This window comes from Hakea prostrata, unplaced genomic scaffold (genome assembly GCF_041222555.1).
Source record: "Hakea prostrata isolate BN-2017 unplaced genomic scaffold, UWA_Hpros_2 contig_13, whole genome shotgun sequence".
Taxonomy (NCBI): domain Eukaryota; kingdom Viridiplantae; phylum Streptophyta; class Magnoliopsida; order Proteales; family Proteaceae; genus Hakea; species Hakea prostrata.
This window is the reverse complement of record NW_028291132.1, coordinates 938,596-957,917: the sequence shown is the minus strand read 5'-3', so window position 1 is coordinate 957,917 and position 19,322 is coordinate 938,596. Positions and strand designations below refer to the sequence as shown.

Genomic DNA, 19,322 nt, shown 5'->3' with positions numbered 1-19,322 from the left:
GGACTTGATAGGTTGTTTGGACTGCCTAGAAGATTCGGCAGTCACCTTCGGAGTCCTGGATGGTCCAGACTTAGGAAGGGCAGAAGAAGCCTCAACTTTTTCTTCTGCTTTTCTTTGTTGGCTAACTTCTGCGAAGTCGCGCCAGAGAGCAGTTAGGGTTTGCTTGTCGCTATCCGACTGCTCGGAGGGAACGGAGGCAAAGGCCTCATCACCAGTATCGCCCTTACCAGCGCTAAGTTCAGGAGGAATTTTAGAGGAAACCCTACCACCCTCCATTACTAAAAAGTCTGATTGTGGTTTCTAGCAAGAAAAAAGAAACCTGGAGACGAAAATACACTTTGCAAATGAGTCAGTAGACTTACTGAATCACTGAAGTAGAACGCTCGAGAGCAAGAAGATCATTAGGGCGCGAAGAAGATGACGAGGTTTCAAAATTCCAGACGAAGAGAATGAAACCTACGAAGACAACTAACCGCTTTTAAGCACTTGCACGAGTGTTCGAGGACATGTATGATCGAGATGGATTCAACATCAACGATCGAGATTTAGAGACGGTTCGAAAGTTTGAACTCACGAATAAAAAACAGGCGTTCAGAAACCGTCATTTCAATTTCGTGAGCAATGATAGTTTCGGCTACAAGGGACGCGTGGCGTCACCCCCCACAAAAAGTGAGAATACTCACAATGCTCGAGGAAAAAGCGACGCAGCCACATTAAATGTGATATGACATTTAATGGGTTGGGGATTATGCAAAACAATTGTTCGACATGGAACCCAGTTAAAAACAAAGCCCTCGGGATCGTCCAAACGCTTGGTCTGGGGGGCTCATGATATGGAGAAAATATAACCGAACCTAGTTCAATATTGGTTTGATCCTCGACTCCGGTTGGGACGAAAGGAATCGACTTGCTTCCGAGCGAGCCGGGTCCAGGAGATAGCTTGCTGAGGAAGAAAACTAACTCAGTCACAAGCACGCCCTAATCCGCTACGATCGAAATAGACTATTCGACAAAGAGACTGGTAGCAACATTTGGCGGCTGTCACTTATCGCTATTATATGGATAACTACCATATAACGATCGTATTATCAAAGGAGTCATCTACTAGTCCAACCTAGTAGGGATCTATCACTCAACAAATCCATCCATTAAGATCTGACAACTATCTGAAGAAGGGTCAAATACAACCAATGAAGGAGATTCGAAGGTACACTCTATATAAGACATCACCTACTCACAAGGTAGAAGGACACATACAATCTGAATCGTATTCTCGTTATTCATTCCTTAGCTCTGTGCTCAAGAAGAGTCATTTGTGATTAAGTTCATCAACTGACTTAGCCTTCGGAGGTGGACTCCCGATCCCAATGGTTGGGCCACATCTGACGTTCGTTTTTGCAGGTCATTCTCAGGAGATCTAAGGGCTGAGCAGATTTTGGACGCATCAAGAAGTATAATCTCTTTAGGGGTGATGGACATTCACAATTAATATTATTTATAACAAATATATGATTTCCATACACAATAAGATGATCTTGATATGGAATGATAGATTGTCATCCAAGATAGAAGGTGCATAACATGAAAATATTGACTGCCAAAGTTATGTAATGAGATGGTTGTGATATTCAATAATATGGGAATGTGAATTACCAAGATTACATCCTGAAGTAATTGAGATCTTCAATTGGAAGTACAATCTCTTTGGGGGTAATGAACATCCATAAATATATATTATTTATAACATACTTCTATTTATTTACTGTTTTTGGTAATATTTTAATCATAACTCTTTTTTCTCTCGTAGAACATATTTAACTCTCTTCTCCCCAATCCAAAACACCCAAAAAAAAAAAAAACCTTACTTAATGATGTCTTGGTTGGTAATACGTTATATTTTCAGAAAAGTATTTATGAGGATTACATTTTTTTTTGGGGTAATTTTCATCTGGATCCCCTAAGGTTTGGTCAATGTCATTTTTAGTCCAAATAAATTGACACTTTGCATCTGCCTCCCCTGAGGTATCCAATAAGATCAATTAATGACAAATTGTGATTTTTATAACCAAAATACCCTTATATCTATTCTACCATACAATTTGCATCATGTCTTCACAATTAAATCTAACGGTGAAAGTCAAAATAATGAGGTAGTTGCAACTTCATTAAAAAGAAAAGTCAGATTTCGATAAGTCCGTCTTCACATTAATTCGTACTGCAAATTCTTCCTTTTCAACTGTCACGATCGTCAGGTCTTCTCATCGTACGAATAAGGCTATCTTGTCTCTTCTTCTTCTTCCTCCTCTTCTCCTTTATCTCTTATTTTTCTTCCGTTATGTCTGTGTTTTGTCTGATTTTCTAATATTTTATTCCTTCAGTTTATTCATTGAATCTATTCACTCTTGCTTCTCTAAATTTCTTCTCCTACTTCTTCGTCATCATTGTTCTTGTTTAATAGTCTCATCCTACACGCTGCAAAAAAAAATTATTTGTTATCCGTGTTATTTATTTCCGGCCCTTCTTTTATTCTTCCAGTTCTAATTTTGTAAGATGTGTTTTTGTACTGATATACGGTTTTGTACAACTTTCGATTTTTAAGAAAACTTGTTTATCACATGCAATGGATTCACTTTCCTATCTGTTCAGTACATTTTGATTCCATTGTACACAAGATTTATGAAAACTCGGGTTTTCTTGAATGGTTTTGGTTCGAATTTTCTTTTATTTTGCTTTTGAATGTCATGATTTCATTTAAAAGCCACATACCCGCCCTGTCCGTCCAAATTAGTCTGTCCACTGATACCACTGCTCCCATACGATCCTTCTTCAGCCGATTGCCATACCGACTGCGACGCCTGAGACAGTGGCTGAGGATACACATCAGGATCCATTCTGGGGCAATGCAGGACAACCAATCATTACTCCCAGCGCCGGCTGACCCATCAGAGGATAATAGTAAGACATTCCACTGGTGGTACTCCTAGGAATTCCAAGCCCTGCTTCATCCTTAATCTCATCCCTCGGGACAATATAAACCAAAAAATCAAAGATTTTGGTACGGGTAATTGCCGTAGCGATATCATTCTTTTGCAATGTCCTACTGCTTGTTCTCCTTCGCGTGAATCCATGAACAGATTGTAAGCTCAAGAATAAAAAGCTCACAAGCCTTCACAAAGAGAATTGGTGCTTCAACAGAGATCATGCGAACATCCTCATCGGCTTTCATGATCTTCTTGATTCGGGCTAAAGGAAGCTGATGATTCTTGAAATCATTCACTTGTTCAATATCTTGACGTTGGTATGTCCAGAACATCTGCAGTTGCTGCTGTTGCTATTGTAGAAGATGATGAAATGGTGGTTGCGTCATTGGAAACGAAGATGACTGAGCTTGCTAGTGGTTGTTCTCCATGTTTCACTCTCTTGTAAGGTTTTCGCTCTTGTGGATTTTGGAAAATGCAAAACCTTAACTGCTCTACTAGACTCTTTTGATTTTCACCATTAGATTTAATTGTGAAGACATGATGCAAATCCTACGGTAGAATAAATATGAGGGTATTTTGGTCATAAAAATCACAATTTGTCCTTAATTGATCTTATTGGATACCTCAAGGGAGGCAGAGGCAAAGTGTCCATTTAGTTTGACTAAAAATGACATGGACCAAACCTCAGGGGTCCAGATGAAAATTACCCCTTTTTTTTTGGTGTCTGAGGTTCATCTGGGACCCGCTGTCACGCACCTCAATTACATCTTTAAGGGGAGTTTTATCGTCCGCAAGGGTTGAACCCATGACCTCTCCACTGAGAAGTATCAATTTTACCATTCTACCAGCATTGACATGAAGATTATATTATTATCAAAAAAAAAAAAAAAAAAACATGAGGATTACACTTGCTTGGGGAAGAATTGTAGAAGGAAAGGCAATCTTACCATTCTACCAGCATTGACATGAGGATTACATTGTTATCAAAAAAAAAAAAAAAAAAAAAAAGGACATGAGGATTACATTTGCTTGGGGAAGAATTGTAGAAGGAAAGGCAACAACGTTGACACTTAAGCGCGAGCCTTCGATTTGATCCCGTGGGAGTGGGAGACGGAAGCGCCATCTGCGTTGAAAGAGTTGTGGAGAGACAAAAGAGAAAAAGGGAAACTGGAAGAATTGTAGAAGGAAAGGCAACAACGTTGACACTTAAGCGCGAGCCTTCGATTTGATCCCGTGGGAGTGGGAGACGGAAGCGCCATCTGCGTTGAAAGAGTTGTGGAGAGACAAAAGAGAAAAAGGGAAACTTTTGGAGTCAATAAAAGCGAATTGCATCCGTTTCGGTCTTGGAGAGAGATTCACATTCATATGCTTCAAGAAGTACGGTTTGTTCTCTCTATATCTCCTCATATTAATGACTCTTTCAATGCTGTTTCCTTTCTTGTTCGTTACTTTTACTTCATTAATGGTTCTTTATTTTTGTGTCATCTGAAATCCATCCCATCCTTTTTCATTTTTTGATCCAAAAGAAAGAAAATTAGAGGAATTCCCAATGAACATGGCTTCGTTTGCTGATTTGATCCCAAATTAGTTCGCGAAATTTCTTGTACCCAAAGAAAAAAAGAAGAAATTTCCAACAATTTGGTGGCAACTAATGCCCATCAAAATCAGTTTCCTGTTTCTGATTTAACTCTTTGTGTTTTGATCCTGTTGTTGTAAATTTGTAATGTCTACAATTTTGATTAATCCACCGATTAAGTGATAAGAGTGCCAAACTAACTCGTTGGATTTGAGACATTTCATGGTGTGAATTTGTAAGTTATTGACTTGCAACTTAAAGTTGATGTTATTCGTACACCTCTGTGCAGGAGATTCTTCTTTTGGCCAGTGCATGGCAGTGGAGCTCTCTCTCACAATATTACGTTGTTTGATTGATCATCTTCGGTATTTGATATGTTGAGTGTCAACAGATGTGGGTGTTTCTTGTGCGTTTTCACTCTTTTTTGGAATAAAGTCGTTTCATGAATTTGAGTGAACGAAAGAACGATTACTTAAATTGGATTACATGCCTATTCCTTTGCTGAAAGCGCTCTGATTGGTTGGATTGTGTGTTCAGAGCCAAAATATGAAAACAACTACATTGTTAAACTGTGAAAATGGGGTTGTGAGATGAGGGTTGTTTTGTTTGGTTGAAAGGCCTGAAAGAGAACATTGTTAGGAGAAGGTGATACCTGTTGGTACTGAATTCAAATGATTCAAAAAGAAAAAAAGAAAAATACTGGTCTTGATTCCATTATGCATGCCTCATGGCTCAACTGCATTGAGTGGCTAGATCACATCCTTAAATAAAAGTATCACTTATGACTGCAATATAAATTAGATTTGAAATGATCTTTGAATAACTCTGGGCCAAGGGTAGAAGGAGAGATCCGATGATTTTAAAGCAAATTGATAACAAACCTCTACTAGTAGCTCATTCATGAATGCCTCACAATTTGCCTTACATCTTGTTTGGATTTGCTTGTATTGATAATTAGTTTTGATGGACTACTGAGGCATACTTATCGTATCTTTTTTTTTTCTTCCCCCTTTCAGTTTGTAAATAAAATAGTTTATTTGCATTTGAAGGCTATATGATTAAGACAACGAGTACGGTTTTCTTTCTACTCTTGTTTTTGACATTTTTTAAACTGCAGGATACTAGGACGCTGTTGTTAATAATTTGAAGCAGAGCTCATTAAGACTCGGTTACCGTGTTACAGATCTTCTATTCACATTCTGTTAAAGGAAAACCACACTTTACTTGGTTATTCATTCATGTGGTCCCTATATCTCATTTTAGAGAAGTTTCTAAAGGCAGAGGATGAAAATGCTGCTTTATCAAATGGAGATCAGTCTACATTACTAGGAGCTTCCTCATTTTCTGGGTGGCCGTTGAATTTTTTAAGAAGCTATGGTGACAGTTTGCCACGTTCACAGTTTGTTGAAGTAAGTGAGGACTGACGGATTCTCCCACCTCTCCCCTCCACCGTTCCCTCCCGCTTTTTTCCCCCTCCCTGTCTCCCCCTTTTCTAACAAGTACTTTTGAATTTTGTAACTTCCGAGTTTCACCAATTGAAGAAAATACAATCTACCATAGTTACCCATCATTGCAGGTTTTTACTTATTCAGCATAGTGATTCTCGTAGGTTCCACACATTAGCCAGCTACATAGTTGGGATTGTGGGCTTGCTTGCGTTTCAATGGTCTTGAAAACTCTTGGCATTGAGCACTGTGACCTTCATTCTCTGGGGAAGCTTTGCTGTACAACAAGGTATTCTTCTTTGCAGAATAAGTTCTCCATATTCTCTCAATTTTCTTTCCAGGATTTAATTTTATTTATTTCTTGAATTGTTTGGTTGCAACATGTAATCTTCTTTTTCACTAACTTAACCATTGCATCACTTGCAGACATTTTAAGATTTGAAATATGCCTTCACAGATAGTGGACTACTGGTGGATCTTTTTTATTTTTTTTATTGAAACTGATTTTTCGGGTCCATATCTTCTCCTCAAATGTTCTAAGGCCTTTTCTGAAATGTTAAACAATTTTTGTGTTTCTGTTCTCCTTTAGGTAGTCAAGTTGATCTGGGTCCTATACCTCTTCTAATTTGATGGTTGAGTGAAAAAATTGTATATGTTGGCCCAAATGGTTATGATTGATGTTTGGTAAGTTGTTGAGTAGTTCTTTTTTTTTCCTTGGTTTCCTTGAAGATGTTACACTGACAGAATTAAGAAACCAAGATAACGTCTAGTGGAGAATCCATTGGTATTCAAGATTTGGCTTTAGATTCATATCCCCCCAATCCCCCCCCCCCCCCAAAAAAAAAAAAAAAAAAAAAAAAAAGAAGGAACAAGAAGAAGATTAGGCTTTAGCTTTTCTAAACTCTGCATATCGTTGGTTCTATGTTGGAGGTATATGGGCCTTGATAGACCCCTGTACTGTGAGGTTTTACCTTGCTTTAGTAGTAGAGAATATGTTCTAGTTTTTCATTGGGTGGTTGTGAGTTGTGACCTCATCCCTTCTCTTAATCAACTCTGGCTAAGCCGCAACATTGTGGTGATTTGAACCATCAGTATTGGTGATCAAATTAAGATGATTTCGAAAAGAATTTTCCATTTGAAAAATTAGGTCACGTCTGTGCTATCATTGATTCTCCAATTCTGGTAGGATCAAAAGAAGAATATGTAGGGCTGCCTGAGCTTTGTCAAAATGCAGCAATTTCAGAAAGTTAATGTTGCCATAACAAATTAAGAATGATGAATGATGATGATGATGATGATGCATTGGACTCCTCATTTGATATAACTATATAAAGTTTATAGATAAATATGTTATTATATCATCCTTAAGTATAGCTCACAATCACTTGAATTTACACGGTTAATCCTAATCACATTTATTTATTTATTTTTTTCTGATGGTATTTCTATGTCCTGCTTTGCAGTGTTTGGACTGTTGACCTGGCATACTTATTGCAGAAATTTTCTGTTAGTTTTTGCTTCTTCACCATAACATTAGGAGTAGATCCAAATTATCATGTTGAGACGTTTTACAAGGTGAGTTATATACTGAAAAGTTCTATGGTTCTTTGCATTATCATGTTCATAAGTCTTTTAACACAGGAACGTTCCATTTAGTTTCATATGATATCATGACCACAGAAGCATGTCTTCAACATTTGTTGTTAGATGCTGCCAATCTCAAGTTGACATGGCCAAACCGGCCCAATCCTGACCGAGTCTTGAAAGAGTTTTCGGTTGGATTAAACTGTTTTGTTGATACATAACCCTTGTTGACTTGGCCAATCTGGCTGATCCTATCCTGATTTTTAAGATCATGGTCACATGACAATGTTTTTCATTGTAGTTTCAAAAACTGGAATGGACTGAGGTGATTAAACCTGAGGCTGGTTCCTTTCCATTTACCCATCTTCTTGGGCAGTTATATTGGTTAACTAGTCTGGATCTTTACTGTTTGGTGTACTATCTCATTATGTAACAGGGTTTCTTGTCCAAGACTTCTGGTTGTCTCCTGAAGCAAGAAGTGTTTGTCTTATTGGAATTTGGCTGTTGTGATGTTGTATATGTAATCACATTTAGGACTGCAAATGAAATTTTACTTTTCACGCCAGGTCAAAACCATACTGTCAAACCCTGGTCAGTTTTGTGTCTAGAATTATTGGCGTCATACTCCTCATGTATATCCATTATCAGCCAAGAAATCTCAGTTCTCATTCCTAACCCTAAGTTCCATCATTTATATCTTCCCCTAGTGGTGCTCAGGTCAAGAATGTGTGATGTAACTAGGATTGGCAACCATGGCGCACCTTGGATTTTGGGCCCAAAAAGACTCCAAGAGGCTCACCTATTGATGTGAACAAGGTTTAGCCCCCCCCTTAATATGGCCCTAAACCCAAACTCAAAAGGTCCAATCCAAAGCTGGCCGAATACCCTAGGGGTATTCTGGTCATTTTCCAGCCCTTTTGGGCTTAGGAAGAGTCTGGTTGGGACCCCCTCGATCCAAGTGTCATGGATCTATCTTTATTTAATTTTTTTAATTTAGCTTATTATTTCAAGTTATTTGAGAGTCGTGTAAGTGAGATTTCCAGTTAGGTTGGGATCCCACAACTTGAGTCTATTTTAATCTCGTAATTGTTAGGATTCCATATCTATTATTAGAATTCGGATTGGGGTCCTCTAGAATTAGTTATTGAGTTTTTGGGGGGGTCAAAATACTTTGTCAATCAGAGTTAAAGATAGAATCCCAATTGGAATCTATTTTAAATTGAGATTCCTATTGGATAATTAGGTGTTATTCTCCAAGATGGTTTCTTTTTATTTGTGGTTATTATTTACTGAGTTGTAAAGGGGATCCTAGTCTATAAGGGGTTTCCTAGTTGAGTCAAGTTAGGTTTCCTTATTAGAGTCTGTAGATTAGAGAGAAATAGGAGGGAAACAGAATTCTGAGAGGGACAAGATGAAAACCAGAGAAAGACTAGGAGGCCTTACTCATTGTGTGAGCCTCCTACAGCCAAAAACTCTATTTATAGATCACTCTAGTGCTTACAGCCAGCAAGGAAACCAATAAGAAACAGAACTCTACACCAATAAGGAAAAAGGGGATTCTCTCAAGACCCTTTCTAATTCTCTAACAGAGTGGAAGTCTTTTCCCTCCACTTGTAAGGCTATAAATAGCCCCCTAATTCATTGTAAGACACGTTGAATTTGATGAATAATATCATGAATTTGGAGGCAAGTAATGTCATGGTCTTCTTGGGAGGGCCAAGGCTTTTGAGTGATTTTCTTCTTCAATTTCAGCAATCAGTCTTCAAGTCCAGCAGCAATTGAACTTTAGCAGCAGCCTACCTTCAACTCCAAGTAAGTAAACAGCAACACCAGCCCCTTCCCAGCCTCTCTTCGCTTTCGCCCTTCCATCCGCAGGCCTCCCCTCCCCTTCAAGCGATAGTAGCCTAACCCCTTCCCCTTGAAACTCCATTACACCTATCCCTTAGGCCCTCCTTTCACCCCTAGAAAAATCGCACCCCTCCCTAGACCCTAGTCCTAGCCTTAGAATGCTCAAGAGACCCTTTCCCATTAGGTTGCAGAATTTTCTGCATTTCATCTTCCTTGAAACCCTCGTTGAAGTATGCGGGAGCACCACTGCTGCCTTGGTGTGCAAGCATGCCTTGATGCTTGTTTCCTTTTTTAGGTATGCTACTTTACTTTCTATTTATAGTGTGGGAATCTTGCTACACAAGTTTTGGGAGTTTCTAGAAAGCATAGTTTATATTTTCTGCTAGTTACTAATTTCAGAACTTCCTTTTCTGTACTTTCTATTTTGGACAGATTTTAGGAGTTACAATACTAGAAAATTCTATCCATGAGTTGTACTCTTTAGTTCCTTTTTAGAGCACAAGTTTCTTGTCTCTCAAGTTGTATGCTTAGCCTTAATTATAAATATAGGAAGCCTGCGATTCTAGTTTTACTTTTGCTAGAATCGTAGGTCTTTTTGTGGTTCTTCTCTCATCTTCTTCCTATTCTTTTTCTTTGTTCTTCTCCTTCGTTTCGGATCTGATTTGGTTCATTAAAGCTTGGTTTTCTAGCATGGCATCAGAGCTTTGTTAATCAAATCAGATTACCTCAAAATCAGCTTCTTCTGAGACAGTTTTTCTGCATACAGTTCTTTGGTTCGCAGCCACCTGTGCAAATAATGTGCTACTTAGATCAGGATTTGATAATGTAAACTGATCTCTTCAATCTATTGTCTTCTTAGATTCTAAAACTTGGATCAGATTAAAAAATAACTACATCTTTTTTTTCACTTTTTTGGTTCTGCATTCTGCGGAATTTTCTTTTGTCCCAAACTTCCAAGTTCTGGACTTCCATTTTGTGTCTTTACTTTGTGACCTCTTCTTTTATCTAACAAGTCTTCAATTACTGGTGATTCGACTACAAATACTGCTGAAATTTAGGGATCTTAAATAGATCTAGTGAATGTTCAGATTACTTCCATCAGACTCAAAGGTGGTTCTAATTATTTGCTTTGGTCCCAAGCTGTTCATGTTTACATACTTGCAAAAGGTAAGCTTCAGTTTATTGAGGCAGAATCTCTTGTGAAGACTTACAAATCTTACTCTAGTTGGACCTAAGATGATGCAATCATCAAACTTGAGATGTGGAATAGCATGAAACCTAATATTGCAGCCAATGTTATGTTCCACTAGATTGCCAAGGGAATATGGGATAACTTGCAAGAGACCCATCCCAAGCTACAAACATGACTTGAATTTTAGTATATATGAAAAACTATTTCGTTTTCAGCAAGTGGACAAGTTGTCGTAGGATTATTACCACTCCTTTAAAGGCATATCGGAGGAGTTGAATGCCTTTCAACCTCTAACTACAAACATAGAGAAACTTAAAGCTCAACGGAATGAGTTTTTTGTCTCTAAGTTTCTTGCAGGATTGGACCTTGAATTAAATATGTAAAAGGACATCTTCTTGTTGGTGAGCATGTCCCCAGCCTTAGTGAAGCATATTCTAGACTTCAATGTAATGCCCTGCCTGAAGGGGGCTCTTTTGGAATTAATTCCAATGGAGAAAATTCTGCATTTACTACATCTTGTGGAAGGGGACGTGGTCGTGGTTCAAGGGGAGTTAGTTGACCTCTTGGAAGCTGTGGTGTTCAACAGTTTGCTAAGGCATCTAGGCTTTTTACTCATTGTGGTAAAATTGGGCACTTGGTGAAAGCTTGGTGGGCCAAACATGGAAAGCCAAAATGGGCAAGCAACTTGCCAATCATGCCGTATCTAATATTGGTATTAACACAGTAGCAAACAACGATAGTTGTTCTTGATCTTCTCTTAGGGACTTATCTAAGACACTTCGAGATGATGTAAGCCAAATACTTCGTCATCTACTAAATATTGAGACCACCGCTTCCACATTTGTTGGTACTTCTGCTACAACTCTTCTCACTTCTATATCCTACCCTTGGATCATTGATTCTGTCTACTTCCCACATGACTGGTAAGTCTTTTTTGAGTTTTTTTCCCCTTCTAAATCTACTACTAATAACTCTGTTTTCATAGTTAATGGAACCTCCATACCTAATAGGCTCTAGAAGTGTTTCTCCTACACCTTCTCTTAGTTTATCTTCTGTACTTCATGTTGCTAATTTTCCCTTCAATTTATTATCTATTAGTCAGTTAACTAAAGTTTTGAATTGCTCCGTAACCTTTACTTCTAATTCTTATATTTTTGAGGACCTTTACACAAGCAAGACAAATTGGTGGAGGGTGTGAAAGGAATGGACTTTACTATCTGGACCATACTGCCCCTACTGTAGCTATTTGTGATGATAATGTAGATGCTTTCTAGTGGCACTGCCGTTTAGGCCATCTTTCCTTAACTAGATTAAAAATTTTATTTCCTTTTTTAAAGTTAATGTCTAGGTTAAATTGCGAGGCGTGTGAGTTAGGGAAGCACCACCGTGCCTCCTATCTTCTATGCTTTGGCCCTCGTAGTGAGTCTTTGTTTTCTTGAGTTCATTCAGATATTTGGGGGCCTTGCAGAGTTAGTGATAGACATGGTTTTTGGTATCTTGTTACTTTTGTGGACGATTTTTCACGTCTTATATGGATGTATCTTTTAAAGGATTGGACTGAGTTCTTGCTTATATTTAAAATTTTTATTCATGAGATAAATACTCACTTTTCCCTTCTTGTTAAAGTTTTTAGTTCCAATGATACTCTAGAATATGTACAAAATGATATATCTAATTGTTGTGATTCTCTTGGAATGATTCATCAAATTAGTTGTTCATTTATTCCCCAACAAAATGGAGTGGCTGAACGCAAAAATCTCTACCTCTTGGAGGTCGTGCATGCTTTTTTAATTCAGATGAACGTTCCCAAGAGTTATTGGTGTGATGCAGTTTTAACTGCTGGTCATTTAATTAACCAAATGCCTATGACTTTACTTTCTGACATATCTCCTTTTTCAATTGTTTTTGCAAATGGAGAAACGTTTTTAGTTCCACCCAAAATTTTTGGTTGTGTTTGCTTTGTTCACATACTGTGGATAAACTTTCTCCTTATTCTGTTAAGTGTATTTTTCTTGGGTACTCTTGTACTCAAAAAGGTTTTCAGTGTCTTGATCCCATTCACCGGAAATAGTTTGTGAGTGCCGATGTGACTTTTTTGAGGATACTCCATATTGTACTAGTCCCTTTTTATTTGCCGAAGATCATATTTTGAATGATGCTCCTCCCATTTCATTTTTAGTTCCTTCAAACGATAGTGTCCCTCTATAGGTTTATTAGTGAGATGTTCCTCCCATTCCATCTTTAGTTCCTTCAAATGATAGTGTCCCTCTACAGGTGTATTAGCGAAGATGTTAGTTGGTGGACTGTATTGTGGCTAGTATGGTCCCTCTTGTTGATACTGGCGGTTCTCTTGTAGTGGAAATTGAGGCTGGTCCTACACAAATTCCCTGTTCATCCTCTCCACTGGCGGATTCTTCTAGTGGAGATCCTACTCCTACTTCAGATGACTTGCCCATTGCCTTGCGAAAAGGTACTCGTAATTGCACTTTACATTCTAATATTGTTGATCCTATTTCTCATTATGTGTCTGTTTCCCATCTACCTCCCTATTGTTGTTGTCTTGCTCTTTTTCTACCTGCTATTCGAATTCCAACCCATTATAATGAGGCCCTTCAAAATCCTGGCTGGAAAGTTGCTGTGGATGTGGAGATGGATGCTTTCCAGTCTTGTCATACATGGTCTTTGGTAGACTTGCCCCCTGGAAAAGATGTGGTCTGTTGTCGGTGGGTATATACCATTAAGTATCATTCTCATTGTACGGTTCAACGGCTTAAGGCTCGTTTGGTGTCTAAAGGTTAATATACAAACGTATGGTGTGGACTACTTTGAGACATTCTCCCGTGGCTAGACTTAATTTTGTCCGTGTGTTGATATCTTTTGCTATTAATTATGATTGGTCTCTCTTACAGCTTGACATAAAGAATGCCTTCTTGTATGGAGATCTTAATGAAGAGGTTTATATAGAGCAACCTCCAAGTTATGTTGCTTAGGGGGAGGATAATGCTTGTGTTTGTAGGTTTCATAAAGCCATTTATGGACTTAAACAGTCACCGTGTGCTTGGTTTGAAAAGTTTAGCAAGACAATGAAATCTTTTGGATTTGTCTAATGTTATTCTGACCACTCTATTTTTGTTAGATGACAGGATACTAGTACTGTCATTATGACAGTTTATGTTAATGACATTATTCTTTCAGATAGTGATATTGGGGCTATAGATACAGTCAAGGCACACATACAGAAGTACTTCCAAACCAAAGACTTGGGTAATCTACAGTTTTCTGAAAATCGAGGTAATTCGTAGTAAACAAAGAGTTACTCTATTATAAAGAAAGTATGTGTTGGATCTTTTGACAAAAATTGGCATGCTTGTATCTAAACCTACTGATATTCCCATGAATCCTCAATTGAAGTTAGGACTAGATGATGGTGACTTGTTGGATAATGTCCATCGTTATAGGAGTCTTATTGGGAAGTTTATTTATCTCACCGTTACTTGTCTTGATATTTTTTACTCTGTTGGTGTGTTGAGTTAGTTTATGCAGTCTTTTAGGAAGGCCCATTGGAACGCTGCAATAAGAGTGCTTCAGTATCTTAAGTGCATGCTCGGGAAGGGCTCATCTATTGACCAAATTGGATTATGGATTTGGTTGCCTTTTCATATGCAGATTGGGCAGGATCTTTAGCTGATCGCCGATTACTACAGGTTATTGTACATTTATTGATGTAAATCTTGTGACTTGGAGGAGTAAAAAACAATTTGCTATTGCCCGATCTAGTGCTGAAGCTAAATATAGAGCTATGGTTCACACGGCTGCCAAGTTAATGTGGCTTTGCTCCTTGTTGGAGGAAATAGGTTTTCTAATCTCTACCCCTATGATGATGTTCTGTTGTAATCAGGTTGCTACTTAAAACGCTAGTAACCCTGTATTCCATGAGAGGACGAAACATATAGAGGTAGAGTGTCACTTTGTCCTTGATGCAATCAAGAAGAAACTGATCGAGACTCCCTTTGTGGGTTCTGCTGATCAGCTCGCTGACTTATTTACTAAAGCTCTATTCAAGCCTAGTTATCAGTCTATTCGTTGCAAGCTGGGAATGGGAGACTTTTATGCTCCAGCTTGAGGGGAAGTGTTGAAGTACCCACAGGACCACCGAGGCTGTGGCCTTGGTGCGCAAGCATGCCTTGATGCTTGCTTCATTTTTTAGATATGTTACTCTACTTTCTATTTATAGTGTAGGAATCTTGCTACACAAATTTTGTGGAGTTTTTAGAAAGCAGAGTTTCTATTTTCTGCTGGTTACTAATTTTACAACTTTCCTTTTTCTGTACTTACTATTTTGGACAGATTTTAGGGCTTAGAATACTAGAAAATTCTGTCCATGAGTTGTACTCTTTATTTCCATTTTAGAGGACAAGTTTCTTGTCGCTCAAGTTGTATGCTTAGCAGTTGAATTCTATAAATAAAGGAAGCCTGCGATTCTAGTTTTACTTTTGCTAGAATCGCAGGTCTTTGTGTGGTTCTTCTCTCATCTTCTTCCTCTTCTTTTTCTTTGTTCTTCTCCTTCATTTCGGATCTGATTTGGTTCATTAAAGCTTGGTTTTCTAACAACCCTAAAACCCTAATTGATATCTCCCTAATCCTGACTCCATTCCCCTTGCCATTCTCCTTGCCCTTTTAGAATTAACCTTCCAACACCTAAAACTATTGGATTAAACCTGAAACTTTGAAGACAGCAACATCAGCCCTTCCCCAAGGCCACTCGAAGCGCTCTAACCCCATTCTTAAGACCAAAGCCCTTAAAACCTTAACCCGGAAATACACTACTGCAGCAGCCAAAACCCTATTTTCTTTATTCAACTCTAAACCCTCCTGCAACCAGTCGCAAGCCAATTCCTAGATCTGAAAATTAATTACAGCAAAACTTAAACCTTCATTCTTTCAATTCCCCAGCCTGGCTGAACCCTTTGAGCGTGCTTGTTAGTTACTTAATTTCTCCAAGAAATCTCCTGTAAGGCTGCTGGTTCACAGAGAGAGGATCTTGGAGTGGAACCCAATTCTAGGGCACTAATCCTACAGGTCGAACTTTAGAATTTGGTTTACATCACCTAAGGGCTGGCCAAACCATATGAAGGGCAAAAGTGGTATTCTACCACCCCCTTTGGAGTCCAAAAGGGTCTAATTAATTCCAGAATAATTTTAGGAACAAGGATCTACTCTTTGTTTTTCAGTTGGTCATTTTAGTTAGAGTGCTTGTCTGAGTAGGAGTCCTCTTTGAAAGTAGGATTCCTTCTTAAAGTTGATTTCTTATTTTACAAGTTGTATTTGCTTAGGAACTCTCACTTAAGAGTCCTTTTTCTAGTTTAGAAGTCTAATTGTACAAGGGAGTTCTAATCCAAATAGGATCCCTTAGTTGAGTCCGAGTAGGTTTCCTTGGTTGAGTCCTAGTTAGTTTCCTTCAATGTAACATGGCTATGAATAGCCCCTCACACCACGTAAAAGATCAGATTTGATGGATTGAATAAACAAGCATTGAAGGAAGACTTGGAGTTATGGGAGACGGCCCACGACCTGGATTTGAGATCTCAAACAATTTCTGCAATTTTTCAATTCTGTCCACCTTCTCAAAGCCTACGGCAGCTTAGGAGCCCCTCAATTTTCAGAATGTTGTTCAAGGGTCTTCAGCCACAAACAAGTAAGCACCATCCCGTTCCTTCCCCTTACTCTATTACCCTTCCCCAACCCTTGCGGAGACCACCCACCCCTCCATCCTTGCAGCACTACAACATTTCAGCCCCCTTCCCCTCCTTAAACCCCTCTTCCCTACTCCCTTTCACCTTCTCACACTCCCAGTAGGATCATACCCCTGTCCCCTCTCCATCCCTACCTTCATCTTAGTTATTAGGCCTCTCTTTATTAGTTTTCAAAGGTTTGCATTCACCTTCTTCCTCTAGAAACCCTAAACCCTAGTTTCATCTAAAATAATCATGTCTCCCTAACCCCTCAGCCAAACCCTAAACCCTCTTAGGATTAACATCTCTCACATCCCCTTCACCTTCGACTTAACCCTAACCCAAACCTAACCCTAGAAACCCTATCAAAAGTTTACAAGCCCTAACTTTGGAAAGTTCCGCATTTAAAGTTGTGTTAAAACAGAATAATTTTCTTTAATCAGACCTAAACCTAGCCTGGCTGAACCCTAAAACCCCGCTTACATTAACCGTAGACCTTTCCTATACCTAGATCCAAGGTTTGGAAATCAAACCAGACCTAGCCGCAGGGTTTTTAGTGTATTTTTGCTGCAAGTTAGCTGCTGTCCATTGAGTTCCAGACCTAGAACTGCAGGGTTTAAGCCCTATAGAGCCTGCTGGCTCTTACTAAAGGATCCTATCACTGGCACTGTAATCCAGTGTTACATCAGTGTGAAGCCTGAACTTTCAAAGATCTTACTTAAATAATGGCAGTTCTGTATTTTGGGTGCATTTAGCTAAGTTGATTTTTATCTGCCGCTGCACATCTGCAAAATCTTTTTTCTGGAAGGTTAATTGATTATTCTTAGATGAATATTCTAGTGGAGCTCTTAAAATTTGGAATCTTGTTTGCTTTCACATTGAAAACTGTTTTTAAAGTGTGGAGTTCTTAAAAAGATCATGAAATATGTACTTTTCTTTTAAGTGTGATCAAAGCTTTGAGATGTCACATGTGCGTCCATCTATTGGAAGGTCTGAATGAAGGAAGATGTGAAAGTCAACCTAGAAGTGGGGGGTGAATAGATTGAGACTAGTGGATTTTACCTTGTCATTACAATTAATTAATAACTAAAAACTAAAGTATAGTTGTCATGGCGACGAGGCGATGCGAGACAGTTTTAGCTAGTTGTGGCGATGAGTCGACGAGGCGCCCTCCAAGGCGCTTTTGAGGCGGTCGAGGCGTTTTAAGTGAAATTTTTACTTTTTAGTGTACATCTCATACACTAATTCATTATAAACCTATCATATCTTATATAATAAAAAAACTAATATTAGCCATTTAGCCTACCTCAAGTCACCCAACATATTACAAACCACACATAGTAGGTCCTAAATAAATTCCAAGTATCATACTATCATTAACAAGAATCAAGATACGATAAAATGTGACTAAATAGTAAAAAAACATCAATCCAGATTCACTTGCAGTAAAAATATGAAGAGAATATGAGGAATTTGTATTGAATTACAGATTCTACTAAATTAGTAGTACTCATGACAAAGAAGACATAATGGCTGCAACATCCTCCATACTAACACTGAAAAGCATAAAGAAACACTTACCAAAGACTGCCCAAATAGCTTTTAGCCTAAACAATAACAAAATCGGGAAACAGGCAATGCAGACTTAAACCAAGAGGAAATCAAAACCAAAATTCCAGAATAACTATGACAGCCCAACAGAGGAGTAAGTCAAATAGAGCATACCCGACATGTAACTATCTAATCAGTTAACAATCTCCAAACAGAAATTAAAAGTAGCAACTTATAACATTGTTACAATGTAGAAGAAAAAAGCATTCTGGCGACATACCGTCGCTTGAGATGGTGACCAAAGTTACTAGAAGCCGCTGCAACTTGGTCGCTGCAAGCCTGCAACCGCAATAGTGAGTCGCACGGTGAACAAAAGGGATTAGGGAAAAAAAAAAGCAGAAGAAAGAAGAAGAAAGTGAGTCGCATGCTGCTGCCGCTGCAAACCTGCAACTGATATGGTGGTTTTTGTTACTTTGTACGAGGGAAAAACAAAAACTGAGTCACACGATGCTGTCGTTGATGATGCTGGCTGTCGCCAGCGTCCCTGATTGTTGCCGTCGATCGAGAGGAAGAGAGTAGCAGAGGGAGAGGCATAGAGAAGAGAGATGGAGGGGTTAGGGCTCAAATGGATTTCACTCGACTTAGTCGAGTGAAATTCTCGTTTTTTCATTTTTTTAAAATGATTTAATGTTACAAATGGTCATATGTATCACTTATATAACCATTCACCCTTTAGTTGCTTTCCGATTGGAATCTACTTTTCAATTCGTTTTTTGGCATTTAATTTGTAATAAAATAAATGACGTTTTAAAAACTCACAAAGGCGACCGCCTAGGGGTCTGAGGCGTCCGAGGCGACGACTCGATGACGCCTCATATCCTGAGGCGACTGCCTTATGTACTTCAACTGAGGCGAGCATTGCCTCAAGCCCTCTGATAGCGCCAAGACGCCAAGAAGTCGCCTGGCGACGCCTAGGCGACGCCTTGACTATGAACTAAAGCAATAAAATAAGCAAAGGAGACAAGACACAAGTATTTATTGTTTTTCAATTCAACTGAATCTACGTCCGCTCCCTCTCCACTAGTATGTCCCTTTTAGATAATGGGTGGGTACACAAACCTTTAGAACCTCTTGATCAAGGCAACAACACCTTTACGAGAATCATTGATTCTGGGCAAGAGCACCCAATTACAAATAAGAATTTAAACAAAAATAAACTTAATTAGTACCTATAGGGTTAATATATGCACTTGTTGTCTCTAACCTCTAATAAATCTATCTCGAGATCAACACCTTAGCCTTCTTGATAAGCGGGATAAACTTTCAAAGGGATTTTGGATTTAAGGGAGACTAGATGGCTAGATCTAAAGCATAATTATAAGAGCAATAATAGCTTTGGTGATGTAACCAGGC

General features: G+C 38.7%; 1 protein-coding gene and 1 pseudogene across 7 annotated transcripts in view; one reads left to right on the top strand and one right to left on the bottom strand.

Annotated features, from left to right (window-relative positions):
• Positions 1-2,747: 2,747 nt before the first annotated feature.
• Positions 2,748-3,367, bottom strand: LOC148999360 (nuclear transcription factor Y subunit C-1 pseudogene; annotated as a pseudogene).
• Positions 3,368-3,976: 609 nt separating this feature from the next.
• The window catches only part of LOC148999359 (guanylyl cyclase 1), a 56,495-nt gene continuing 41,149 nt past the window's right edge, over positions 3,977-19,322 (top strand). For 2 of the 7 annotated variants that reach the window (XM_089141222.1, XM_089141218.1), the window contains exons 1-5: positions 3,977-4,358; positions 4,847-4,950; positions 5,675-5,966; positions 6,167-6,291; positions 7,466-7,577. In XM_089141222.1, the coding sequence (XP_088997348.1) occupies positions 5,796-5,966; positions 6,167-6,291; positions 7,466-7,577 (408 nt within the window). In that variant the 5' untranslated portion in view covers positions 3,977-4,358; positions 4,847-4,950; positions 5,675-5,795. The other 5 variants (XM_089141219.1, XM_089141220.1, XM_089141221.1 and 2 more) reach the window with 5 other exon arrangements.